Raw genomic sequence first — 25,699 nt, 5'->3', positions numbered from 1 at the left:
TCAGTTGTGGCCCTGGGGGTGCTGGAGGGCGGCGTGAGCGTGCATGGCTGCCATGGGGGACTTGGTCCAGGGCCCGGCCAGCAGGGGGCCAGGGCTGGCGGTCGCCATGGTGACCTGCAGCCTCTGCTCACCCCGTATCAGTCTCAGGAGGGCCCGCAGGCGGTCCAGGGAGGACTGGGCACCCCGCTGCCGGGCCAGCAGGCTTGTCTTAAGCTCCAGGCATTTCTGTCAGGGGAAAAGGGCCAGAGAGAAGCGTCTCAGATCCCGGTGCAGCCACCCTGGGTCCTCCCTCCCGGAGCGCCTCCCCTCTGCGGCAGAGCCTGGAAGAAATCGGGCAGAGGGCCTCACAAAAACCAGGCAGCAGTGAAAAATGGAACGAAATGGCAGCCAGACCTACAGAATTCCGCTTTCGAATGCAGCGCCAGCAACAGCAGCTTGTGCAAGAGCGTGAACCTCCCCACTCCCGCTCGTGGGGCCCCCAGCAGGCCACAGTGACCCTCCCGCTGGAGGATGTGCAGAGCCAGCGCGAGCTCCAGGCCAGGGGCCGGGAGACCTGCAGCCTGTTTGCCGCTTTCTTCCTGCCTGCTGCACTCTCAGCCTCTTCGAGCCCTTTCTGTCTGTGTCGCGGCGCTGCGGTGGGGGGGGGGGGACTGACACCCCAAGTCAGAGCTGGTCTGGGGCGCAGATAAATAACCCAACCCCCTGACACTGGTCCAAAGCTCTCATACAAGAATAATTAGTCTTTCCGTGGGGCTAGTCAGAGGATCAAAGGAGGTACTGCACTGAATGAGTTTCGCCTGGGCCTGGCACTGCCATTACCATCATCGCCATCACCATGTCACCACCACGCCTGCCACCCGCGCCCGCACCTCCTCCACCAGCACCACCGCCGGCAGCGTCACAGTATCACCACCGCCATCTGCACCCACACCACCTCCGTCATCACACACAGCGCCCCCATCACCACCACCATCATCATCACCATCACCACCACCATCATCATCACCACCACCATCACCATCTCATCACCACCATCATCATCACCATCACCACCACCATCATCATCATCACCATCATCACCACCACCATCTTCATCATTACCACCATCACCATCTCATCACCACCATCATCATCATCATCACCATCATCACCACCACCATCATCATCATTACCACCATCACCATCACAATCTCATCACCATCATCATCACCACCACCACCATCACCATCTCATCACCACCATCATCATCATCACCATCACCACCACCATCATCATCATCACCATCATCATCATCACCACCATCTTCATCATTACCACCATCACCATCACAATCTCATCACCATCATCATCATCATCACCACCATCACCATCGTCATCATCATCATCATCATCATCACCCCGATCGCCACCATCTTGTCACCAGCCTATGGGGGGACAGGGCGACGTGTCATGACAGCAGACAGGCTCAGAGGCAGCGGGGGCCTTGCTGGCATCGCACAACTGGGGAGAAGCAGACGCCAGGTGCTCAACGCATGGTCACCACCCGAGCCCCAGCGCTGCCGTCCCCCCACTGCCTTGCTGAGTGATGCCGGCCAATCCGTCTTCCTGGTGGCCTCAGTGACCACGCTGAGCTCTGGGGCTCCAGCTGGGGTGTGGGAGCGCCCCCGCCCCCGTGCGCACCTTCACGGCCGAGGCCAGGCGCCGGTCCCGCTCCTCCAGCTGCTGGTGCTCGCTCTGCAGCTCGCCGCCCCGCTGCAGCAGCTTCTGCTTCTCCTCTTCCTTGACTGGAGAGAGAGCGGGGCCCGGCGAGGCGGGTGAGCGGCCGGAGCCCGGGAGAGCGGAGGCAGCGACGGGCTCTGCCTGCAGGCTGCCGGCGCGCCCTGTGGCCTGGCTGAAGAACGGGGGCTGGGAATGCGCCCCCAGAGTAACCCCCGCACCAGGACCAGTCCCAGGGCCCCCCTTTCAGCACTCTGGGGAAGAGCTGGCGAGAAGGAGCAGGACACCCCACTCCCCGGAGGCGTCTTACCTGTCTTGTGGGTGACGTAGGAGTGGACGATGGCCAGCATCCCCGTCCAGGGCACGCCTTCGTCTTTCTTTAAGGCCTGAGGGCAGGGGGGGAAGTGAGCAAGCGGGCCCAGCCGTGCGACCCGAGAAGCGTGGCCCCTTGGAGCTGCAAGTTCCTGGCTGTAACCCCAGGGTGGGGCGGCTGCCTGTGGTCTGGCTCACAAAGGCTGCTGCCAGCAACACCCACGAGGGCTAGAACCTTCCCTCTGCAGGGCGCGGGCAGGGCCGGCTGGGAGCGGCACACATAGCTCTGAATGAATGATCGGGGAGGCACATGTCCCTCCTTCCCAAGTCCTCGGGTCCCGAGAGCAGCCCCAGGCCAACCAGGGGACCTAGAGAGACCCCACCAGCATGCTGAAGTGGGGAACAAAATCCTGAGCCTTCTCTGCACCCCTCAAAGAGCTGAGTGCCCTGAGAGTCACCATGCAGGGGCCAGTGGGCTCCATGGGGGTGACAGCCCCACAGCAACACCCACTCTCCCCAGCCCCCCCAAAACCTGGGGTGACGGGAACTCGCATGTAGGGAAAATAGAGTGGCTCAGGCTTTTTCCCGTCTTCCCGTCACTGGCCTCTACAGCCGGCCGCTGGGGCCTGGCTTCTGCCCAGGTTTCGTCACCCACACCTGATAGCATGTGAATGCCAGCAGCCCCACCGCAGCCCCTCTGGGCCCCACCAGCAGGGAGCGTGAGCATTTGCTCATTGGCAAGGTTCTCACGACCCAAGGGTCAGAACCGTAAGGAGCACGTTCTTGCGGTTTGTGTGGCTCCCCTGGTTTTGCCTGGGAGGATCCGGAGCCAAGGGGAGTCACTGAGCGAGACCGCTGGGGGGCCCTCTGCCATGTGGGCAGTGTTAAGGGGGCCACAAGGGGCGCTCCAGGCAGGGGGTGGAGGCCAGGCGTGCTGGCTGCTAAAACCCTGCAGGGCTTGGGGCTGGACACTGCCAATGGTCGCTGCTGGCCCCTCTGTCAATTGCACCAGGATCCAGGGAGTCTGTCCTACACCCAGTCCCTCAGCTCTTCTCAGCCAGCGGTGGGGAACCCCCAGAAATCATGGGTAGCTCGAGCAGCCTCAGATGTTGCTCAAGGTGAGGGTCCTGTGGTGCAGAGACTGGAGAGGCAGGGGGCTGGAGGGAGAGGTGGGGTCAGTCCCACAGCCTCCCATACCTTCTGCTGGCACTTGGGGCACACCCACACGCCCTTGGGTGCTGTCTTGAGGGGCGGGTCCAGGCAGCTGAGGTGATAGGCCCCGGGGCAGGTGCCACAGGGCTGCAGGTCGGCCCCCCGCTTGCAGGCAGTGCACTGCTCATCGTGGGTGATCTCGTCCTGAAAGAGGGGGACAAGGTTAGCCGGCCAGGAGTTGGGGGCCCAGGCAGCTGCCACCCTGACTTCCTGTGCCCAGCTCTCGCGTCCCAGTTTCCAGCCATCCTGGGAGTGAGGGATGAGCTGCGGAGGGGGCTGAGGGGACAGGCCAAGAGCCAGGAGCAGGGCCCCTGCCTGGAGGCTCGAGGAAGGTGGGCTCCGCAGGAGAGGGACAGGGCTCCGGGCACCCCCAGGCCCGTGCTGGCCAGGTACAGCTGGCCATGGACAGACACTGACAGGCCAAAGGCAGCACCGCTGGGCTATGCTGCAACCCACACCTGGCAGGCCACGCCCACAGGTACACCCCATCACCTGGGGCTGGAAGTTCTTTTAGAATTTGACCTCACACAGTGACAGGAAACCCTGGGTCAATTCTGAGGCTGTGCTGGCAAATGAGGAAACCACTAGTTCACGTCCTGGGAAGTGGGAGTGTGCGAGGGGATCTCGGAAATGTGGGTGAGTGTGTGGGAGCCCCTGGGGATTATCAAGTCCAGCTCCTCCTGAGATGGGTACTGAGAACCAGACAAAACCAGCTGCACCCAGGGCCACACAGCCAGGCGGGCAGAGCCGGGCAGAGCCCGAGGCCCAGCAGCACTGCTCCCCCTCAAGCCTCCGTGGCCTCCAGCCCCTGCAGCCTCAGGACTAGGAAGCGGGCTCCTGCTTGAGCCTGTGAGTGGAGCCCAGTGACCATGCCTGACTCGCCAGGCAGGCTGGGAAGTGGACTGAGCATGGGCACTGGAAGCCCTCGGCTCCGCTCCCAGCAGCAGGACTGGGCCCTCCTCCTTCCAGGAATGATCCTATCTGGCCCAAGGAAAGCATGCCCCAGGCCCCCGGGGTGAAGACAAGGGGCACGTACCTTCCAGCAGGCGTCCTCATTGGCTAGCACAGGGAAGAAGGGCGGAGAAGCATTAGTGGGCACTGGAGGAGCACCAGTCAGGGCTGGGGTCCACGAGGCCCAGCAGAGACAGGTTCTCACCCAGAGCATCAGAGGAGGCCCAAGGCCAAGACCATGTTCTCCCCCGGGGCATGCTGGGAGTAAGGGCTCTGCCCTGGTCATGGCCAGGACCCATCTGGGCAGCTCTGGCTGCAGATGGTAGGGGGAGGAGAGGGGTGGTGGGAGATGCCCCCACTCCCACACACCATCCTCACCCTCACAGGGGTCAGCCCTAGGATGTCCCCCACAATGGCCTTTGGTACCAGGTGACCTGGATCTGTGCTCAGGACCATACCCCAGGTAGGAGAGAGGGGCGCCTGGCGGCCTGGGCTCAGGGCTGTGTGTGACCCCACCCGCTTGTCTCCCAGCCCCATCCCAGGTCACAGCGGGCAGGCCAGGCCCTCAGACCCTCGGCCCCTGGAGGAGAGCTCCCATGGCCAGGCCGGCCCTCGAAGCCCCCGTGGCCCGCAGAGGGCCAGACCCGCGGGGCTCACCTCTTGCTGTGAGGAACAGTGGGGTGTTGAGATAGTTGGAGGCCAGCCGCTTCCTCTGCAGGGCACAAGACAAGGGCACCGGGTGAGCCCTCCAGGCCACACTGCCCGGGCAGGGCCCCCACAAATGGGCTCCCCCCCAAGACACTCCCCAGCAGGGGCAGAAACAGGGCAGAGAGGGCAGGGCTGGGGAGGGCCTGGGGCTGGGCCCCACGGCGGGCAGGCTCCCTAAGGTAGGCCACTCGCAATCCCAGTCGGGGCTCCCCTAAAGCACCTTCTCAGCACCCCTGGTTCCAGCAGGAAGTGGGGGGCTCCAGCAGGCTCCTCACACCCCATTCTTGGCATGTGCCCAAGGATTGCAGCCACCAACAGCGTGGCCCTTGGCACCCAAAACAGCAGATGTAGACTGAGGTTTCCGGCACATGCCAGAAGGGCGGCACGCTCAGCCCTGGTGCGGAGGTGGCTCTGGAGGGGCGGGAGCCCCCTGGCTGAGTGACTACTGGCCCCAAGCCTCTCTCGGGGTGGCGGGGGCCCCGGGCCACCCTCTGGGAGGTGAGACTGACAATGACCCGCCCCAGCCAGCAGCGCCTGGCCGGTCTCCACTCTAGGAGGCGCGGGCACTGGCCTCAGGCTCAGCTCTGCCCCAGCTTCGGTGTCCTGGCCCTAAGGAGATAGCTCCACTCTAGGGACCGATACTGGGGTGCTGCTCCCCACCGCCTGTGGCTGGCAAGGTGCCCAGTGACTCAGGGAGAAGAACCCAGAAGGCAGGCACAGCCTGAGTCCAGCCGCGGGCTGTCCTCGCCTCCTCCCGGTGCCTAGCCCGGCCCAGGGGCGGCTGCGGGCCCTCACCTCTGTCTCCAGGGGGCCACTGTAGGCAGGGTTGGCTGTGCTTCTTCTCTTGCGCTCCTGGCGCTTGCTCTGGATTTCTAGAACAGCAGACACGGCCGTCACTGGAGCCCAGCCCGGGAGCGGCATGACCCCTCCAGCCCGGCAGCTCCGCCCTCCGCCGGTCTTGGCGCCCGTCCCTCTGGCCGCGGCCTTCGTGTTGGCCTGGCGCCCACACCCCAGAGCAACAGGCCAGGCCAGGGCTTCCAGGGGCACCGCGGGAGGGTGGCAGGGACCACCGGGTCCCCTGCGTGCCACTGCCCAGCCTGGTTCATCTCCCGAGGGACAAGGGCTGCCCATGGGTCCAGCGCCACCTGGGCTGAGCGGCGGGGTGAGGCTCAGGGCCCCGGGGAGACCGGGTTTGAGCCGGCCATGCAGCCCCGGGTGAATACTGACGGGCTCGGGACCTCGGGCAAGTGAATCGGCTTCTCTGGCCTCAGCTTCCCCAGGGCGCGACCAGACAGCGCGTCCCGCTTCCCAGGGCGTCGGCGCCACCACGCACGGTGACCCCCAGACACAGGCGCACGGCTCTGCGCATGGGTCAGGTATCCATGGCCAGGGCCTCCGTGGGGAGAGGGATCGAACCAGGTGCTGACCACCCCACTGCCCCGGGCACCCAGGAGGAGGACCAGCATCACCCCAGTTTACAGACGGGGAAACCGAGGCCCGAAGCCGAGTGACTTGCCCAGAGCTGAGTGGTGCGTGGAAGGGGCCGGCACCAGGGCCAGCGGCCCCTCTGACCACGTCATGGTCCTGCCTCCATTTGGGGGCGGGGACCCCCCCCAGGACCCTCCACCGAATTAAGAAAGTGACGGCGGGATTTTGTGGACATGGAGCCGGGAGGGACGGCCCTGGGCAGCCCGGGACTCCCTTGTGGGTGCTGCCCTCTGACGGGAATGCGACACCCCCTTCCTTCCCCCTGCAGCAGAGGGCCAAGTGCTGCCCACACCCGCCCATGCCCCAAGCCCGCCACCCCAGACCCTTACCTTCCAGGTGTTCTGTTGTCACCAGGCCTAGTGCAACCATGAAGGCGATTTTCTGAGGAAGGAAACAGAGGTGCGTCTGGGACCCCGTCAGCCCAGCCCTCGGCGAGCACACGCGGCTGAGGATGACTGGCTTGGTGAGGTGTTGCCTGAGGCCAGGGGTATGGACGGTGCAAGGAAGGCGACAGCTCTGCCCTAAAAAGGCAGGGCCTTGGGACAGGGAGGAGCGGACCGAGCGGTCGGGTGCCTGTCCCCTGTCCCCAGGCCTGCATGCCCCTCGGGTGACCAAGGCGGAGGAGCCATGTGGCACCGGGCTGAAGATGGAAGGTGCTGGGGCCAGAGTACCCAGATGTGGCCCCCAGCTCCGATGGACAACTTCTGGGCCTGTTTCCCCTCTGTACAGGGGGTTAACAACAGACTCCAGCACAGGTCGCTCCCCGCAAGGGCTGAATCCAACCCGCACTGGGCACTACCAAACAACAAAAGCCCTTCCAGGCGGCCATCGTGACTGGATATTCCTTGCCTGTGATCTGGGGGCCCCAGAGCTGCTGAAATCCTTCCTACTATGCCCACGTGCCATTTTGGGGTGCAGGAAGACCCACGCCCCTTTTGCTATACCTCCCATGCTCTTTCAGCACCAGGCCACAGCAGGCCAACCCCCACAGGCTGAGGCCCCGACTGCAGGGGGTGGGCCGTGCAGAGGGGGCTCGAGGCGTTGGGCCGTGCCCTGGCCTCCCCAGGCAGTCGCGCCCAGGGGCCCCCCGCAGCTGCACCTAGGGACACATCTACACAGCGTTCAGGCCACCCGGTCACCCCGGGCTCTGGCCGGGTCCTCTGGTGAGGGTCCTGAGGCGGCTGCCCTCCGGCGTGAGGGGCTCTGAGCTTGGGCTCCTCACGAACAAGTTCACAGGCCAGCCCCAAAGTCCCGTCTGCACACACGCCCTCCCAGCCCACTCCACAAAGAAACTTGCGTAAGGATTTTTACACCAGGACAAGCTGTAATTGCAAGTTCTATTTAAGTCATTATGCGTATTTATGCTAATTATGTGGTTAGCTGTAATTATACTAATTGTATAAATGCACAATAATCCACTAAGATACACTTTGAGAGAACAAAGAGAATCCACCCAGAAAACCTTCCCGAGTGTTAGGATGCAGCAAAACCCCATAGGGGGCCAGACAGGTGACTTGGGCGCCTTGAGCTGCCAGCAGCCGGGTCCCACCATGCACACAGTAGGTGCGCTCACAGTAGGTGCGCACCCACCGGTGCAGAACTGAACCAAGCACCTTGTGGTCAAATCAGCCTGGGGCCCCAGGGGAGACTTGGTTCCAGCTCAGCCTCAGCCACTGGCAGACTCTGAACTCCCAGCTTCTCAGACACGGCCAAGGACTCCAGCGTCCTTCCTGCTCGGAGAGCCCACGGCGCCCCTCCCTAAGGAATGAGGTCCCACCCTGCCGGCCCTCCAGAAATTCTCCAAGGCTCATGCCCCCTGCAGTCCAAACAGACCTGCTGACCCCCCTGGGTGGGCCAAGTCCTCCGGACAGCACCCGCCGCCACCCGCGCCATCCTCCTGCCTCCCATCCGTCCCTCTGTCAGAATTCCACCTGCCCCTCCAGGCCCTACTGATCTCTGGGCCTTCCAGGAGGACACACCTCTCCCTCTCCCTGTGTCTCTGACGTTGCAATTCTGATGACACCTGACATGTTTTAATTAAACCAAGTTCAAATTCAGGCCACGCCTGTGTCTGTCAGTGGGAGTGAGTTTACATAAGGCCATGGCCACACTGCCCCATCGGCATCCCCACCCCAGCACAGAGCCAGGGAAGCAGCAAATCCTAAGACTTACTTGACCGATAAATGAATGGAGGAATGACCAGCGTGCCGTGATGACAGCAGGTTGATTAAAGAGCCACAGGAGCTGTAGGAGTCCTGAGGGATCTCTTATGCCTGTTGGGTGGGGTGGTCAGGGAAGGCTGCCTGGAGGAGGCAATGTGCCAAGTGGCTCTTGTAGGATGAATGAAGGAGAGAAAAGGGCTGGCTTTGGCCAGGACGGCTGAGGGTGCCAGCAGCAACTGAAGGGCTGTCACCAAGAGTTCAGGGAAGGATGGCTTTGAATTAGGGGCTCCCTCTTACACCCTGTAGGGCAGGTGGCTGCACGTTTAGCCATGCGTCAGGAAGGTGTGGAAGAGCCCATCCAGCCCTCCTCCTTCAGGTGGGGTTGGGAGTGGTGGGCCATGTGCAATTTCTGGTAAGTTCTACGGCCACCTTCAGGAGACATCTGCATCTCCCCCACCAGCCTCTGGCGAGAGCTGATTTCCAAGCACTTGAGTCCTGCTCAGGCCCCGCTTTGGGTGCACGTGATTGGCCAGGGCAGAGAGAAGAGGAGGCCAAGCAGCTGCCCAGGAGCACCACTGTCCCCTGGATGTGAGTCCCAGGGTAAAAGGCAGGGTCAGAGGGGCAGGCGCAGGCCTGGGGGTGGGCACGAGGGCCCTCTCCAGGGCCGGGAGACACCGACACAGGGCGGCCCCACCGCCACACTGCCAGGGAGGATCTCCCGGATGAGGACACGCGATTGCCTCTCACAGGGGGAGCTGGCAGCCCTGAGACGCGACACCGGCATCCGCTCCCGGAACCACGCTAACACCGCCCACTGCCGCTCAGCGTGCAGGTCCCAGAGGCGGAGGGACCGAGACCCCGGCCGAGTCCTGCCTAGGAGCACTCCTGCACCCCTGCACGGGGGTTTGTCTCAATCCCAAGTGAGCCTGCCCGCCAGCCCGAACCCCTACGCAGCCAGGCCTCCCGCTGCCCGCCCCGCCAACCACGGCCGGCCTGGCAGGCTCTGGCCACCTTACCTCAGGGTCCTCCTGGCTCTGGGGCCGGTCCTCCTTCTTCTTCTTGGTGGCCTGCGCTCCCTGAGATGGCTCCTCCGTGGGTGGCCGCGACCCGGCCGGGCTCTCAGGCTGCGTCTGCACTTGAGGCTGGATGATGATGACCTGGAAGACACGGGGGAGGAGTGAGGGTTGGGGGGCACGCAGGGAGGGGAGCGGGCAGGGCTCCCGGAGCCCAGGGCAGGTGCTAGGGTCTCCAATGTCGGGATCAGAGGTCAGAGGAGGTGGGCAAGGGCTCCCCAGTCTACAGGCCCCTGTACCACGGGCCCCCGAAAGCCCTTCGCACCGTGAGGAGAGTCTGCAAGAGAAAGGGGAGGGCCTGGGCCAACCCTGCACGGCCATTCCCCAGCTGTGGGGCCTCACGCCGGTCACTTCACGTCCCTGAGCCTCAGGGCCCTCCTCAGTGAAAGCTTTGCAACACCGACCCCCGGGCCGGCTGTGAAGATGAGAGGCCCAGGGCAGGGGCTGGTTCGCTCACGCACAGCCTGGATGCAGGAGAACAGGCCGAGGGGCTTACGTTGCTCGCCCGAGGATGTCAGGTTGGGGGGCAAGGGGCTAGGATCCTTCTCAGGGGTGTCCAGCTTCTCTGCCTCCCCCCCGCCCCTGGAACCACCTGCCCCTTCACCGCTGTGATGGGCCCGCGGGTCCGTGGGGGCTGGGGGCAGCACTGAGGCCAGGCTTGCTCCCTCCACCCTGGGGTGCCCTGCAGACCCGGAGGCTCCAGACCCTGCCGGGCATCCCCAGAGCAGCCCCGCTCTGTCGGCCGTCTCTGGGGCTCAGGCTGTTGTCTGCTGAACGGAGACACTGAGGGAGGCTGAGTCTGAGGTCGGCCTCTGCAGCCTGGCACTCCCCGAGCCGGCATTCACGCGGCCATTTTATTTACGTTGTGGACAAGGATCTGGGAGAAGATTCTTCTCTCTCACTGACGCGGGGAGGCAGACACCGGCAGGGGCCAGCCTGAGTCCAGCCCAGACCAGGGACAGCCCGATCGTGGCCCCCTTCGCCCCCAAGGACGCCACTGACTGTCGTGACACCTGCCCAGGCGCCTGGGCACCAAGACGTGAGGCGGCCGGCTTGGGGGAAGCTCGTTATTCTCCGCATGGCAGTCTTAAAACCCCAGAATCCTCTGGGTGGGGGAAAATAAAGCCCCTTTTTATGAAAGTCATGGGAAGAAAAACATGAAGACGTCCCGGGAGCCCGGGACACAGCCCCGCAGGGACCCGGCTGCCGACGGCACAGCTGTCGCCCAGGACTTGCCAGGACCGTGCACAAGGTCCGTCTAGGCGTCGAGAACCCCCAGGGCCCACCGAGAGGCGGCCCAGACCCTCGTAAGTCGACAGCGCGTGGCAAGGGAAGGCCGGGAGCGGGAGCGGGCTTAGGGCCGGCACAGACGCGACACGAGCAAGAAGGGGCGACCTGGATGGCCCAAGCGGGGAACAGAAAGGAAGAGGCCAGAGAGGGGACGCGGCACCCCCGACCCCCCCAGACAGGGCCGCGAGGGGCGAGGGGAGCAGGAAGACATCTTGCTTGAACTTTAATTCTGCGCAAGAAACCGAGCCTCTCCTAGTTCGGGAAGCTGGGGCCCGAGGAAGTCCTGGCCGCCCAGACCCCGCAGCGGCGGCGGACGGTGCTGGACCCTCCTCCGCAGCTGCCCACAGGCCCTGCGGGTCTCACTCGGCCACCCCGCGGGGGGAAGCGCCGTTCGCTGGCCGCCACCCTGTCCCGCCGCCAGACGCCCGCGCACACTCACCTTGCTGTCGGCGCTGAGGAGGAGGGGCTGCACTTTGAGGCTGTCGCTGGCCACGGAGGCGGCGGCGCTGCTGGGGGTGACGGCGGCGGCATTGCTGGGGCCGGTGGAGATGAGGGCGTAGGCCACGCCAGCGCTGCTCAGAGGAGAGGTGATGGCGGCGGGCTCGGCGAGGGGCTGGGGCTGGCTGCCGGGCGCCGGCACATGGCTCACGGTGTTGTTGGCGGTGGGGAGGGCGGGGCTGGGGTTCTTGATACTGACCACGGCGGCCTTCTGGAATGTCGGGGGCTGCTTGGGCGGCCGGTCGCGGCCCGGGGTGATGGGGAGGCTGTCTGGAATCAGGGTCTTTGGCCTAACCTGGGGGTAGGGACGGGCGCGCAGTCAGACGGGCACACAGGCCCCTGGGCGGACGGCCCCGTGCAGAGCCCGGGCTCGGGAAGGACACAGCGCGGGCACTGGCAGGACCCGGTGGAGAGTCCCCACCTTCGAGCTGGGGCATGGGGGCTGGCAGGGAGGCTGCCCGCATCCTGGGCTTGCACTGACTGGCCAGGGATTCAGGAGGAGTCGCTCTGGGCCCGGGTCTCCCAGCTCAATTCAAGTGAAAGGTGAAGAAGCCAGTGGGGGGTGTGGACAGGGTGGGGGGCCTCCGCTGGCCCATGCGGGCTGCAGCAGGGAGGCGTGGTGCCACAACCAACGGTGTAAAGGCACAAGTGTATGCGTCCCCCGTGACCTCTCTGCCTGCCCCAACCTCCGGGGCCCCCCGTGCTGTGAAGACAGAGGCTCTGGCCCCCAAAGCCCGCCTCCACTTTCCACCGGTGCACCTGTGCTGCAGCAGCCCCTCCCACGGTGCATGTTTTTGGAGGCCTGCCTCCACCACGGCCTGCCAAGACCTCCTACTCTGAGAGCTGCATCATGCACACCTCCTCCAGGAAGCCCCACCGACCCAGGCAGGTCACGGGCCTCCTCAGCACCCCCAATGGCCCTGCAAATCTTCAGGTTCATCCCAACCACCCTGGGTTCAAGCGTCTGTCCCCCCTCTGATTCCGGGCCACTTTGGGGCACGGCAAGGTGGGCACCAGGCAAAGGCTGCCAAAGGACATGGGTCCCAGGAGCTGCCCCTCGCTGTCCTCGAGCTGGGGGGCACCTGTCTAGCCTGCAGGGGGAATAGGCAGGAGCCTTCACCTTGAGCCAGGCTCCTGCCCAGTGTGTCTAAGGACCAGCGGGCATCGTAAAAGCTCGTGCCATTGGCATTGGCCCTCGAGGCCACGAGGAGGTCCCGCAGCAGACCCGGCCGAGGAAGAGACTCAGTGCCGGGGGCTGGGAGGTGGTGACTGGCCCAGGAGGTCGGGGGCCACTGGTCGGGGGCCTGGGCTGCAGCTGCCCACCTGCCTGGCCCAGGCGGCCTCCTGTCCAGTTTCTCAGACGCTCCTGCTATGACCCAGCCCAGAGATGAACTGTCAGAGTCACAGCTGAGGATGCCTCTTGGTACTTTCTGCCCTACTCAGTTTGGCCTGGTTTATTCCAATAAAAAATTCTGATCATGCGCCACCAACTTGCTCTCAAAATTCCTCACCTCAAGACAGCAGAGGAGGAGGGAGGGGAAGGGACTCCCGGAGCGCCTGCCCACTGGGCGTCCATCCAAGCCTCAGTGCTGAGAGGCGGGGGACAGACGGACACCGGGACCCACCGAGGGGCTCACCTGAGGTAGCACTGCCGCTCCTTGCCCGGCCAACCTCTGCAAGGAGCTGACCTGAGGACCTGTGACAGGCACTGCCGTGGTGGTTCCCAAAGCCTGGAAGACAGAGGGGAGAGTCACACTGCGCCCGACGGACGAGCGTGCCTACTACCCCCCCGCCCGGGAGGGCCGCACCCCAGCACCCCAGGAGGGTGCACAGGGCGGGCCCAGCAGCACCCAGTGGCCTTGTCTTGGGCAAACCCAGGGGAGCCCTGTCGGCCCGGGCTGAGACGCGTCCTTGAGAGGCGCAGAGGCGCTCAGAAGGGGCTGGGAGGGCCGGCCAGGCCCGGCTGGAAGGGGGTGCCATGGGCGGTCAGCAACTGGCGCAGAGCGTCAGGCTGTGCGGGGAGAGGGGCCCAGGGGTTGAGAGGAGGCAGGTGTCCAACGACCCCCGAGGGGTTCAGGCTTCCTCACGCGAGCGAGCAGCAGGCCCCAGGAACCGGGGTCACACCCGCGGCACGCTGGTCCTCTCCCCGCTGACCCCATGCACCCAAGCGAGAAAACAGGCCTGGCAGGGGTGAGGGCTGCCCGCCTCGGGGCCAGGAAGTGGCAGGGCCGGGCCCCGCAGGGCCTCTCCACAGCGCCCGCCCTCTGTGGCCGGGCTGCGGCCAGCGTGGTGGACACCGAGGCAGGCCTTGCCCTGGACCCCGACACCCCTGCGGGAGGAGGGGCCCTGACCCTGGCAAGTCCCCCTCGACCTGGATTAGCCTCATCTGGGAAGCTGGTATCCGGCAGGGCCCCTGGGCCAGGTCAGGGCCTGGGATGCCCCCCTCGGGGCAAGCAGGGAAGGCGCATTGCGGTGTCCAGCCCTCCACCAGCCGGGAGTGTGGGCTGGGCGGATGGGAGCCTGGTCCCTGCATCCCACACCCCGCAAGGCGCCCACCTCCCAGCCTGGTCAGCAGTCCAGGCACAGGCCACGCAGGACGCCAGGGCAGGCCCTGTGTCCCGGAGCCCTGGAGCCCAGCAGCCACCCTGGGTTTGGAGTCGCAGTTTCCCTGGAATCTTCCCGGACTTGCTGCCCCATGGCGCTTAGTCGACCGAGCCCTTCGTCACCCAGTCAGCGGCGCCATCACGAGCAGGACACGGCCCCTCTGCTGCCCTGCGGAAGCGGCTTCCGGTTCCCAGATGAAATCTGCTTCTGGCCCACCCTTCTAGGAGACCCCACTCCTGCTCCCCCATTGCCCTGCCGCCCGTGACCCCAAACTCAGCTGCACAGGGCTGCAGGGCCTCTGGGGGGTTGAGCACAGCCCAAGGACCTGCCCGCCTGTCTGCCGCGCCCCTGGCGGTACCTCTGCTCCCAGCGCCCCAGGCAAGACGGGCACAGAGGCCTGGGCAGGGTGACAGGGTGACAGGTGCCGTCCCTCAGGGTGTGGGCACACTCAGGGGTGGCGCCCTGGGCAGGGCCGGGGAGGGGGCAGGGGGCGCCCACTTGTCCGTGTCTCAACTCCAGAACAGGCCTGGAACAAGCTCATCCGATGCTGCTTGCTTATTGGGGGACAGCACGGGAGCTGATTATAGAAGCTTTTGCACATTTTGTAACAGGAATAATCATTAAAGGCAGCAGAAAAGGGGCTGGAGAGCAGGTGGGCCACTGGAGGAGGCAACATCTGAGCTGGGCCTGCACAGTTGAGCCAGAATGTTCCAAGTGGGTGTTCAGGGAGTTATGGGGGGACGGTCGGGGCATCCAGGAGCTGGAGCACACAGCCAGAGGTGGATGCTAAAGGGGGTATCGGGGGAGGTGGGCCGGTCTGCCACTGAGGCCTTGAAGGTCACACCCAGGAGCCCAGCCGTCGCTGTGCAGGTGGGAACCGACGTGGGCTCCTGGCCAGCGGCACGGGCAGGAGTGAGCTGTGCGTCCGGCTGGAGGTGGCTCCACACCTCTTCCAAAGTGACTGCTTGCTGGCCACCTCCTTGAAGGCACAGGTGTCCAAGTTGGCCCAGAGGTCAGGTGAGACCACCCTCCTAGGACTGGCCATCATTGTGAGGCTGGGGGGAGCAAGCAAACCCCGGCCCTGCCCTGCACCCCAAAGCCCCTGAAGGGTTGTTTTCTGTAGCTCCGACCCAGGGGCGCTGCACACATGGCCCCTCAAAGCAGCCCCTGGGGTGGCCCGAAGACGAAGGCCCGGCTGCCAGCACAGGCATCTCGCCCACCGGGTCCCGGTGATCCTGACCAAGCAGGGGCCAGCCTGGTCAGGCCGCCCAGCGCCACTTAACTAGTGCAGAGGGCTTTGCTGGAGACCGCGCCTAATCAGAAGACCCCAGCACACACAAGTGGCTACTCCGCGCTGACATTTAAACACCCGCTCAGCAACCTCCAGTGTTGCAAAGTGGCTTAATTACCTTGAAAGGGTGTAATTTTATGCTATTTAGTAGGAAATACACACTCTAAATGGCATTTGGACCAGAATCAGGGCTGTGATTTGGAGGGTGGGCAAAAAAAAAAAAAAGGCCGCCAGTCCCTTGGCAACCACAGGTTGGGGAGGGAGGGTGCTGCGTGCCCCACAGGTGGCAGCCCCGAAGTCACGCAGGATCTGGGGCAGGGGCGTCCTCGAGGTCAGCAAGAACAGCCACACGGAACCAACACCAGTGGGATGTGGGGGGCCGGGCCCTGAGACACCCGCCAAGGAACAGACCCAGTGGGGGGACAGGGAGGACCCGCCGCCCCTCATCCCGCCACCACCCGCCCACCAGCTGAACCTCGTCTCACAGACACATGGAGGGGTAGAAGGAGGACATGGGGGTGAGGAAGGAAGAAGCTGCCAGAACTGGGGGAGAAACAAAATCACTAGGAAGACGGCCGAGTCCTGAGGGGCCTTAGTTTCCCATCAGGAATGGAAGCTGGAGGGGACGTGAGGGCCCTGGCCACGGAACATTCCAGAACAAGGCGGCCAACATACTGTCATTTCATGTCATTTAATTTTAACCCGTGTACCGCATCAGCTCCTAAACACCCAGCTTGCTCCGGATTCCCAGGCTCACCCACGTGTCCAGTGGCTGCTGTCTCAGTGCACCCCCCCCTCACTCCCCACTTCCCGGTAAGAACGGAGCGTGGGCTGTGGGGACATCCGTAGACTGGGAAGCGCTGTGCACCCTCCTGCCCGCACTCTCCGGCGCCTCTGCTGTGCCCGGCCTTCAAGGGGGCGCTTGGCCTCTTACCCCAATGAGGTGGCTGCTCCAGCAAGGCCCCACAGGACAGCCCGTCCACAAGGTCAGTGATCGGAGCTCCCAACAGGAGCTCCCAGCGGACAAGCTCCCCCTGGGAAGGAGCAGGGCCGCTCGAGAGCCCCAGCCGCACAGGCAGAGGGAGCGTGGGGCCTGGCAGGCAGCTCCTCACCCGACAGCACATCCTTCCTCGTTACTCAGCTCTGAACGGGGACGACAGGCGGGTCAAAGAGTGAGTCATCCCCAGCCCCATTACGGCCCCAGCAAGATGGCTCCAAATTAAATCTAACAGTCAATGGAATCGTCGATATTTAATTTACTCATTGCAGGTGGCAATTCAGCCCTCGCGACGCTATTGTTTAATGGCAAAAATATTGGGATTTATCACACATCACGGACTCAGAATCGCTGGGCCTTCTCCCCGAGGCCGTCGCTGCCCAGGCAGGCAGGGGTTGGGGGGGGGCAGGGGGCAGGCTGGGGCCCTCGTGCTGTTCAGGGAGTCCCCTTGGAAGCCGGCCCTGGGGGCTGCTGCTGGGCCTGCCCAGGGCCCTGGCCCCATTCTTGGGAACAGGCCTTAGAGAGAAAGAGGGTGGTCCCACCAGGGCTGGGCTCTCCCTCCGGAGGGTCCTCTGGCCCCCCTCAGTGGGTCTCCGGGGAAGTGACACTCTGACCCCGCATGTCCTCCTGCAGCTCGGAGGGCCGCCCCTGTGGCCACGCGCCAGGGTGGTCCCACGTGGAGCCAGCAGGCCCCCTCCTCTGAGCTGCCCGCACATGGCTCTGCCACTCCAAGAGCTTCCGGCACACCCAACACCCACGGTGCTCCCCAGGCCCGAGGCCACACCCGGCCCCGGCGCCCAGCGGCTTCTCGTGGTCAGCGCAGGACGGTGCACTCTCCAAGGACCAACCCTCGTTTAAAAGCTTTTTCCCCAATTACTTGCACGGGACGCTCGTGAAGGCAGAGGAGCAAGTGCACGAAGTTTAACGAGAGACAACATGTGTCTGCGTGGAAGGGCTGGCGCGTCGGGTCCTCCAGGCCGTCTTCAAAGGTTTACTGTATTAAAACGTATAGAACTGGGCGGTCTCTTCCATCTGGAAGCCGCGCTCCCGGCTGCTGCCCCGCCCCGCGTTTTCATGGGCTTTGCTTTCTGAGATGCCCCCACCTGCTTCTCCTCGGCCCCCCTGATGCATCGTAACCCCTCCTCTGTGCTCACACGGGGGGCCAGCCCCCACCCCGAGCCCTGGGGGCTCCATCTCCTGCTCCACCAAGATGAGGTTCTCCCCAGTCAGGGGGCGCCCTCCTGCATTTAAACCCGTTTTCTGGGTGTACTGCCCCCATGTTGGTGTGGCAGCCTCTGAGGAGCTTCCCCTAGGCCTGCACCCTGAGGCAGCCGCCCCTCAGCACCTGAGCTGCTGGCTCACCTCCAGGCCCCCGCTGAGAGGGTGCCTGCTTCCCGATTCCAGCAAGCGCCCACCTTTGCCCTGTCCCAAAGCTCCCATCACAAGCTCAAACCCAGGCCCCATTTTACAGGTGAGAAAATGGAGGCACAGGGGGGTCAAGGACTGGCCTAAGGGCCTCCTGCCACTAGAGGACGGAGCTGAGCACCTGCCTCCGTGCTCCGTGAGCCACCTCCTCTGGCAACTGCATCATCTCAGGCAAGCACAGGAGCTGAGCCCTGGAAAGCCCCGGAGATCACAGCTCCCCACCCCAGCCCTGGATACCTGGAAGCCAGAGCTGAGAGGCAGCCCCACACCACTGGCGGCTCGGCAGACCGCCGGATGTGCGGGGGGAGAGAGGCTCAAAGCAGCCTGAGAGGGCGAAAACCTCAGCGAGTCCTGACCGTCCCAGGCCTGAGTCCCAGGCAGCGTGGCTTACTGACACCCCTGCCCCTCATGTCTGCACACCCAACTTTAGTGGACGTGAGTCAGCTACATGTGTCCACCAGGTGCACCCCCAGGTACCTGCGGGCCCCCGAGGACCACACACACAGCTCCAATGGACTCCAGAGCCCAGCACCTTTGGGGCCTGGCCCTTGGGTGTCTGCCCACCCATGCTGTCCCTCGCCCTGGAGAAGGCAGGCCTGGCTATGAGCCTCCCCCCACACAGCCAGTAGACTCAGTCACTGTGCCCTGTGCCTTGACTGGGACTGGGTGTCTCCCCACGGGGCACAGGGCTCCCTAAGACGTGTCCCACCTGGGCCAGGGCAGTCAGGGGTAACAGGTGCAAGCAGGTTACAGGCTGACAGAGGAGCAAGGAAGCCGGAAGCAGCTCAGAGGTGAGCACTGGATCCCGGCTTTAGGGAAGGTGGGGCACAGGGAAAGGAAAAGGATCGCTGCCTCGATGGGGCTCCCCACACGGGAGGAAGGGGGGACTGAGCCGGTCGCCACATGGGTTCAGATTTCCGTGCTCCCTGAGTGGATGACACAGATGGTCTCGGGGAGCCCTCACAACAAAAACATCAATGCGAGATAAAGGCTTGGCTTTGAAATTCAGATTGCCCTGCTCTCTCCATCAGCTTCTGCAGAGGACCGACTAGATCGGCTTTTTCAGACCACATCACTTGGATGCTGCTAATGAAAATAAGAAAGGTGGTTGAGAAAAGCAGTTTTTCTTTGCTTTTTTTCCTTTCCTTTCTCTTCTCCACTCTGGGAAAATGTTTAACGAGGTTTGGATCTGGGCATTTGGGTGATTGTGCTTTTTTTTTTTTTTAAATAGAGGCATGTTTTTATTTATTTGTTTGTTTGTTTGCTTGTTTATACAAGCACTGGGTACAGTCAGAAGCGCGGGAGGGTGAGAGAATCCACCAGAGCCAGAGCGGGGAGCAGAGCAGGCAGAAGGACCGAAGGACACTGCTGAGGGGAGCAGCGGGCGGCAGGAGAGGTCTGCGCGCCATGCGGGACCCTCCTCCGGTGGCCGGGGAGCAGCCGGGGATCGAACCGGCGCCGCAGAGGCCGCGGGCAGCCTCGCAACCCAGCGCTCAACCGCTGCGCCACCGGGGAGGCCCAGATTGTGCATTTTCAACATTTTGTCAAGGGAGGAGGAATAAAAAGGTCAAAAAGCCTAAGAAGTCTGGAACCCAGTCTCAGCAAGACAACTCCCAGCTCATCCAGGGACCCGTGGTGGCCCACAATGGGGAGCCCAGACTCCTGCACACAGGTCAGCTCAGCGGCCACCACAGTGCTCATGCAGCCAGTCGACAAACAGGAGGTAGCGGCCAGCACGCAGGGCCCTAGGCCCAGACAGTTACTTCTGGCCCTGTCCCCGCCCAAAGGCCTGGAGGTGTGTGCGTACCAGAGATCGGAGCACATGCACAGTGGGGAGTGTGTCTGCTGCCGGAAACCAAATCCCAGCACAGGCCTGCCGCGTGGCCCGCAGGGGGCTGCCCATGGAGACACAGAGTGGCCCTGGAGACTCACAGCTCACCCCAAGCAGAAGCCACTGGGCCAGAACCTGATAGGAACAGGGAAACGGCAACTGCTCACCAAACTACTGGAGGCCGAGTGAGGACCAGCTTGAGAGTTAAAAACTGCCGGGGGCCCGGTCTAAGGCAGCCCCCAAACTTTCGTGGTTTTACCTCCAGGAACCCCATCAAGTCTGAGTCTTGGCCGAGGGAAGGGGAAGCAGCTATTTTAAAACACAACTAACGTACAGGGCGCACCCGTGCTCGCAGCTTTGGCAGGCACCATGGGAGGAGACGGCAGCCCCCGCTCCGAGTGTGCAGCCAGTGGAGGGAGGCCTGGCCCATACCATGAAGTCAAGGAAGACTTCCCAGAGGAGAAGGTGCCAACTCAGGGATTAGTCGGAGATTCGTCAGGAGAAGAGGCAGGAAAGTCAGCCCAGTATTAGGTGCATCTTAGACACGAAAGAAACACCCAAGTGTGCCTCTGCTGACCTCGGGACTTCTGGAGCCAGGGAGGGTCCCAGACACCTGACCCAGGCTGGTACCTCCTTGCTCAAAACCACGCCAAGCTGTGGGCTGGGGCCACAGCAGCAATGACAGCAGAAGAGTGAAATGTCAGCTCCCTTCCTGGCCCGGGAGCGTTGAAGCTCAATGCTGGAAGTGCTCAAGGGCTTGGGCACTTGGGTCTCCACACAGACGGGCCCGACATGATCAGCCTCCTACCTACTTACCCACCCTCCAGGGCCGCAGCCCCAGGTCCTGCCTCCACGCAACTGAGGCTGAGTTTTAATACAACGGGTCACCCCATGCCCTTGTCACCAACTAACTGGCCCTCACCGCTGTGGCCTGATGCAGAACCATGTGTCAAATCAAGCCAGAAGCCGGAGACAGGAAGCAGCTCTGCAAACGGTGGGTTTATTAATGACGTACTGCTACTTTACCCCCTTGTCTGGTTTTTCACGATACAGGATTCCTCCCACAGTGGGCTTTCTAACCAGCACGGCCAACTCAGAGCCCGAGTCCCCCTGGGTGCATGGCAGCAACCTCCCCATCTCCCCCAAATGAAGAGAAGACAGCAGGCACCAAGGTCCCAGGGTGCTAGGAGTCCTGGCCAAGGCCACACAGCGAATGGACACAGGATTCCGACCCAGGTCTCTGGCTCCAGAGCCACCCTCCGTCCTCAAAGGCTGCGTCCGCCAACCTTGAGGAGCCAAAAGCAGGGAGCGAGGCGGGAGCTGTCCGCGGTGCTGAACCACACAGGCCCGCTGGGCTCCCGGCCAGCACACCGGGCTCCCTCCTTCCTTGCCCAGGAACGGGTGCTGAGCGCTTTTATTTCATTTCCAGCGTTTATCTTAGTTAAAACACAAACTTCTAAAGCGTGGCCACTACACTGCTTTAGGGGGAAAAAAAGAACATTTATGACTTACGCTGCACAGGTTACACAGCTGGCCTCACGCACTTTTACCCATCCTGTCTTGTTCTCTCAAGTCACACAATGTTTTTTCCTCTGGAGGTACCTGAGCCCCGGGGTGGGGGGGGGGGGTGGCCCAGCACAGCCCTGCACGCCATCCGCCTTTTCTGATGCACAGAACCCCACCGTGGGTCTGAGGCAGGGCGCCCTGTAGTCACAGGGTCACTTTTAAAATGTACATGCCTCATCAAACATTGAAGAGATATTAGAAATGATAAAATATATATGTTTAAATAACAATGCCAACTGCGTAATGCCATGCTTCAAAAAATGAACATTAGCTTTGATATATACCCCTGCGCGCCCTCCCCACTCCCTGCCAGACACAGGTAACTATTTTATCTCTACCCCTTCCTGACCCAGCACACACAGCTTTGTTCTGCCTGTCTTTGAACTTTGTATGAATGCAATCCCGAGAGTACTGCCCCTTTCAGGCAGCCCCTCCCTCCTCCCCACGGCCCTGCAGGGTGTGACTATTCAGCCACTTGCTGTCCCTGGGCCTCTCAGTTCTCACTAGTTTGTTTTGACTCAGCTGCTAGGAACATGCAGGTCTCCTGGCCACCTGCATATGCATTTCTGAGGAATATGCTGGAAGAGGGAGTCCTGGGTCACAGTCTATGTGAAATTTACTGGAAGGTTCCACATCACCTTCCAACTTCTCCAATGTCCAACCCACCGGCATGGCGGAAGAGCCCCGAGGTCCCTGGGGTCACCGCCCTGGGCCCCCAGCACTCTTGATGGCCGTTAACCTGGTCAGGAGACTCTGCACTGTGATTACCATCGGCAAAAAGCAGGCCTGTTCCCCGCCCAGAGCCCTCTCCTTGGAGCACACCTCCCCAGCTCCAGCTACGCGCTGCCAAGCCTCCAATGATAATGGTCCCTCAAACCACACTTTGAGATTAGAAAGCGTTTTCTTGAGCTGAACCTCTACCCAGCTCCCAGACACCACTTGTGGCCTTGGGCAGCCTGGGATGGCAGTACCTCCTGTCCCACAGGCAGATGGCAGTACCTCCTGTCCCACTGCTGCCCTAGTGCCTGGCCCACATTTAGTGCCCATAAGACCCTCCTGATAGGGGGTGGGGGAGCAGAGGAGGGGCAGACCAACAGGCCTGGCAGCCAGGACAGGCCACAGGGCTGCACCCTGCCCTCCACAGAAAACACGCGCCACCCCTTCCCACTGCACTGGGGGCACAGGGCAGAAAGAACATGTGCTCCTGTCAGCCACATCCCCCAGCGCTTCCTCCCTCTGGGTGGTGTGTGCCGCCCGCCTGTGACCAGGTCCTGCCCCACAGACATGCCTCTTCCCTCCTTGGGACCCTCTGGCTTTTGTGGCCCCAGCCAGGCCCACTGGGCATCTGTGACCATCCATCCCTGGCTGTTTCTCAGAAATATCCCATTCAGGCTCCAAGATGCACCCGGGTTACAGTGTTGGGGCTTCCAAGATACTCTTAGCTTTCTGCTTCATTTTTTTAATTGAGATGAAATTCACATAAAAGTAACCATTTAAAACCAACAAGCCAGAAGCCTCTCTGGTGGCGCAAGCGGTTAAGACACAAACTATGAAGCTTTCTGCAGCCTCTGCAGCATGAGTTCAATTCCCCCTGCCGGCCAGGGAGCAACCCACATGGCGCAGCAGACCTCTCCTGGCTCGCCCGCTGCTCCCCTCAGCTGTATATTTCAGTAGATCCACCCGTTCTGCTCCCCACTCTGTCTCTGGTGAATCCTCTCACCCCCCCCCCCCACACACACACATCTGGACTGTGCCCCAGGTCTTGTATGCATAAATAAAAAAATCTTTAAAAAAAATAATAAAGTCGACAAGCCAGTGGCGTCAAGGACAAGCACCGATCGGGCAGCCAGGCCTGCATGGCTCCACATCACCCCACGGGAAGCACGCAGCGTCTTTCTGCAGGTTCCATGTCTGGCGCCCCCACAGAAAACTGGGAACCCCTAGAGCAGCGGCGGGGTCTCAGGCATTTCCACCCCTCCCCCCAAAGTCCCTGACCACAGCTGGGACATGCACGTGTGAGGGTGCGGCAGCAGCTCCCATGTCTCCCAGGTGCTCGCACCTGCAGGGACACCAGCACCCACGTAGGAGGGCACACCTGGCTTGGTCCTGGCGTGGGCCGTGGTCTCAGGGAGCGAGCCCAGAAGTAAGCCCACGTAAGCGGGACAGAAAACTCTTCGGTGTCAGAGACACCAGGAAGCCACTGCAGCTGCCATCAGGAAGGCCCTGCTCCCCATGGTGAGGCCACGCCCCCCCCCCCAATACCACATCACCTCTCACAGCCCGGGTGAGGCCCTGGGCCTGGCAGGTGTGTCCCCGAGAATGGCTAATCAGCTGTGACTGGGACTTGCTGACAACTGGCTGGGTCCCCGCCCCCAGGGACCAGTGTCCCTTCACAAGGGTGAAGGAACCTCCTAGTCTAGCCGGGACCGGGAAGCAACATCTGTCACCCCACACGCCACCCAGTCATCAGCACAGCTAATTACCACTAATTGTAATATCGTTTCTGTCTTGCTGCTAATACATTTAGACTTGCTAATCAAATCAGACCATTCCACCTTGCCGTGCTGCTTTCAAATAAACATTTCTGCAAAGCAAGAAATAAATAACTTCACGCTTTGTTCTCGCTTCTCTGTAACCACCATCTGCAGACACTGGCAGGGGGGGTCATTTGTTTTGGGGGCCAAAGGCATAGAAGAAACCCAGTGAGGGACTGGCCTTTACTGGCTAAAATGTCCAAAGAGGAGGGGGAGACAGAGAAGAGAAATCTGAGCAAAGGGGGGGGGGGTGGGGGCCAGCAAGAGGGCGTTCTCATCGAGCCCCCGAGCTTGTCAAGCACTTTCCCTGTGTTGTCCCCACCCTCTCGGAGACACTCCTGTAGCCACTGGCTGGATGGATGACTCCCTCCAAGACCTCGAGACCTCTGGGCACCCACTCGCACTCACCAGGCTGAGGAGCCAGGTCTGCTCCTGGGCCTGCCTCCGAGGCTGGAGGGCAGGGACCATGCGCTCAGGAAGCTCCGCCTGACAAGCAAGCAAGCAGCACTTTGCTGCTGCAGACAAGGGCAGAGGTGCTAAGCAACACTCAGCAGCCGCCAAGAGTCTTGCTCAACACAGAGCAGGATCTCAACTCAGGTCCTGGTAGGTCGGGCCCCGGCCTGTGTCCTACCCCAGGGGTAGGGAGGCAGCCTAGCAGCAGCTACGGGGGTCCAGGAGGACAGCAGGATGCTCAGCTCCAGGACACAAAGGCGCGAGTCTGAGGAGTCCAGTCTGGAAGCCGACAAGAGGCTGTCCGTGACCATGACTGCCCAGCAACTGCTGCAGGGCGGCTCCGGACTCACTGGTTCTGCCAGGCCTGGTCTGGCCCAAGCCTGCCCCGCCGCAGCCCCGCTGTCTGCCCAGACAACAGCTCCGTCCGGCGTCCGGCCATCACCGCTGCTCATCAGCTGCCGTCATCTCGCGGCAGGAGCGAGCGAGTGAGCGAAACACTCCTCTCTGGGGGCGGGCCGGGGCGTGAGGCGGGCAGACCCCCAGGCCCGGCACCCCGGCACACCACCCGCTCACACGCAACTAAAACCCAGCAGCACATCCCACACCGCACAAGGCTGTCGATTTTAATTAATTTCAGACTTTGTGTGTTTCTGGCAATTATTTGTAACAAGGTTTACAGAGGGCATTTAAAATTAATTGTGATTTTTATCTGGAAATCAATGCTTATTTTTTAAGTAGCTCATTAGGGGAGAGTAAGTACCCCGGGAGCAGCAGGCACCGTGTAGGGAAGGAGGCACCAGGGGGCGAGAGGGGACGCCAGCAAGAGGCGTCCTCGCTGTGCAGAGATCAAAGCCCGCAGAATTACACGGTGACGCGCCAACAGAGCAAGACCTGATGGACTGAGCAGAGGCAGAATGGGGCGGGGGGGTCTAGTAACTGAAAATGGGAGAAAAGAGTGGGTCCTCTGGCTCCCCAGCTCCGCCAGCGGGGCTCGGGGCACCCAGGTCCATGCCACCCACTCTGGGGAGCTGCCAACTCAGCACCGGGATTGGAAGAGCGAAGTCTGAGTGGAAGGGCCGCCCGTGGGCATCAGCAGACATGCCCGTGGGGGCCAGGACACAGCGGGGAACCCCAGGTTTGCCCCAAACACCACACCAAAGGCCAGGGAATGAGACCTGTGAGATTCGCAGTTGCACAGCCTGTGTTTGTGTGTCAAAGAACTGTAAGGAAATAAGCTTAAAAGTTCAACGTTAAGAAAAACCAAGGCAGAGGGACAGAGACGTCTAACTTCGATCACACACGCTGCCAGGGGACGGCCTGCCGCCACAGGCTCTTTGTTCTCGCCCCTTCCTTCCCCGCACGTAGCCAGGATGCCCCATGGTCAGCTCTGGGTGCTGGCACTCTAGCCACCGGCACCCGCATAGGCCTTTAGAGCTCAGAAAGACGTCACCATTTCCATTTCACAGGTAGGAAAACCGAGGCACAGGAGTTTCCACACCTTCCTGAAGTGCGCGAGCTGAGCAATCTGAAGACCTGGGTCTGAAGCCCTCGTCTGCACCCAATCTCCTCTGTCTTTCTCTGAGGTTAG

The 25,699-nt window shown here is 62.3% G+C and overlaps 1 protein-coding gene across 1 annotated transcript in view; it reads right to left on the bottom strand.

Moving 5' to 3' along the window:
- Nucleotides 1-25,699, bottom strand: part of PHF21B (PHD finger protein 21B) — a gene marked incomplete at both ends in the record, with an annotated part of 40,800 nt that continues 15,101 nt past the window's right edge. The window contains 11 exons of the mRNA XM_084255171.1: nt 1-225; nt 1,681-1,784; nt 2,027-2,102; nt 3,226-3,384; nt 4,277-4,299; nt 4,849-4,903; nt 5,695-5,771; nt 6,717-6,768; nt 9,566-9,706; nt 11,352-11,705; nt 13,048-13,140. Coding sequence (XP_084111297.1) covers nt 1-225; nt 1,681-1,784; nt 2,027-2,102; nt 3,226-3,384; nt 4,277-4,299; nt 4,849-4,903; nt 5,695-5,771; nt 6,717-6,768; nt 9,566-9,706; nt 11,352-11,705; nt 13,048-13,140 — 1,359 coding nt within the window. The remainder of the gene's footprint in view (nt 226-1,680; nt 1,785-2,026; nt 2,103-3,225; nt 3,385-4,276; nt 4,300-4,848; nt 4,904-5,694; nt 5,772-6,716; nt 6,769-9,565; nt 9,707-11,351; nt 11,706-13,047; nt 13,141-25,699) is intronic.

The sequence above is a fragment of the Talpa europaea genome (genome assembly GCF_964194135.1).
Source record: "Talpa europaea genome assembly, chromosome: 15".
Taxonomy (NCBI): Eukaryota; Metazoa; Chordata; class Mammalia; order Eulipotyphla; family Talpidae; genus Talpa; species Talpa europaea.
The sequence above is the reverse complement of the archived record's forward strand: the minus strand, read 5'-3'. Positions and strand labels throughout refer to the sequence as shown.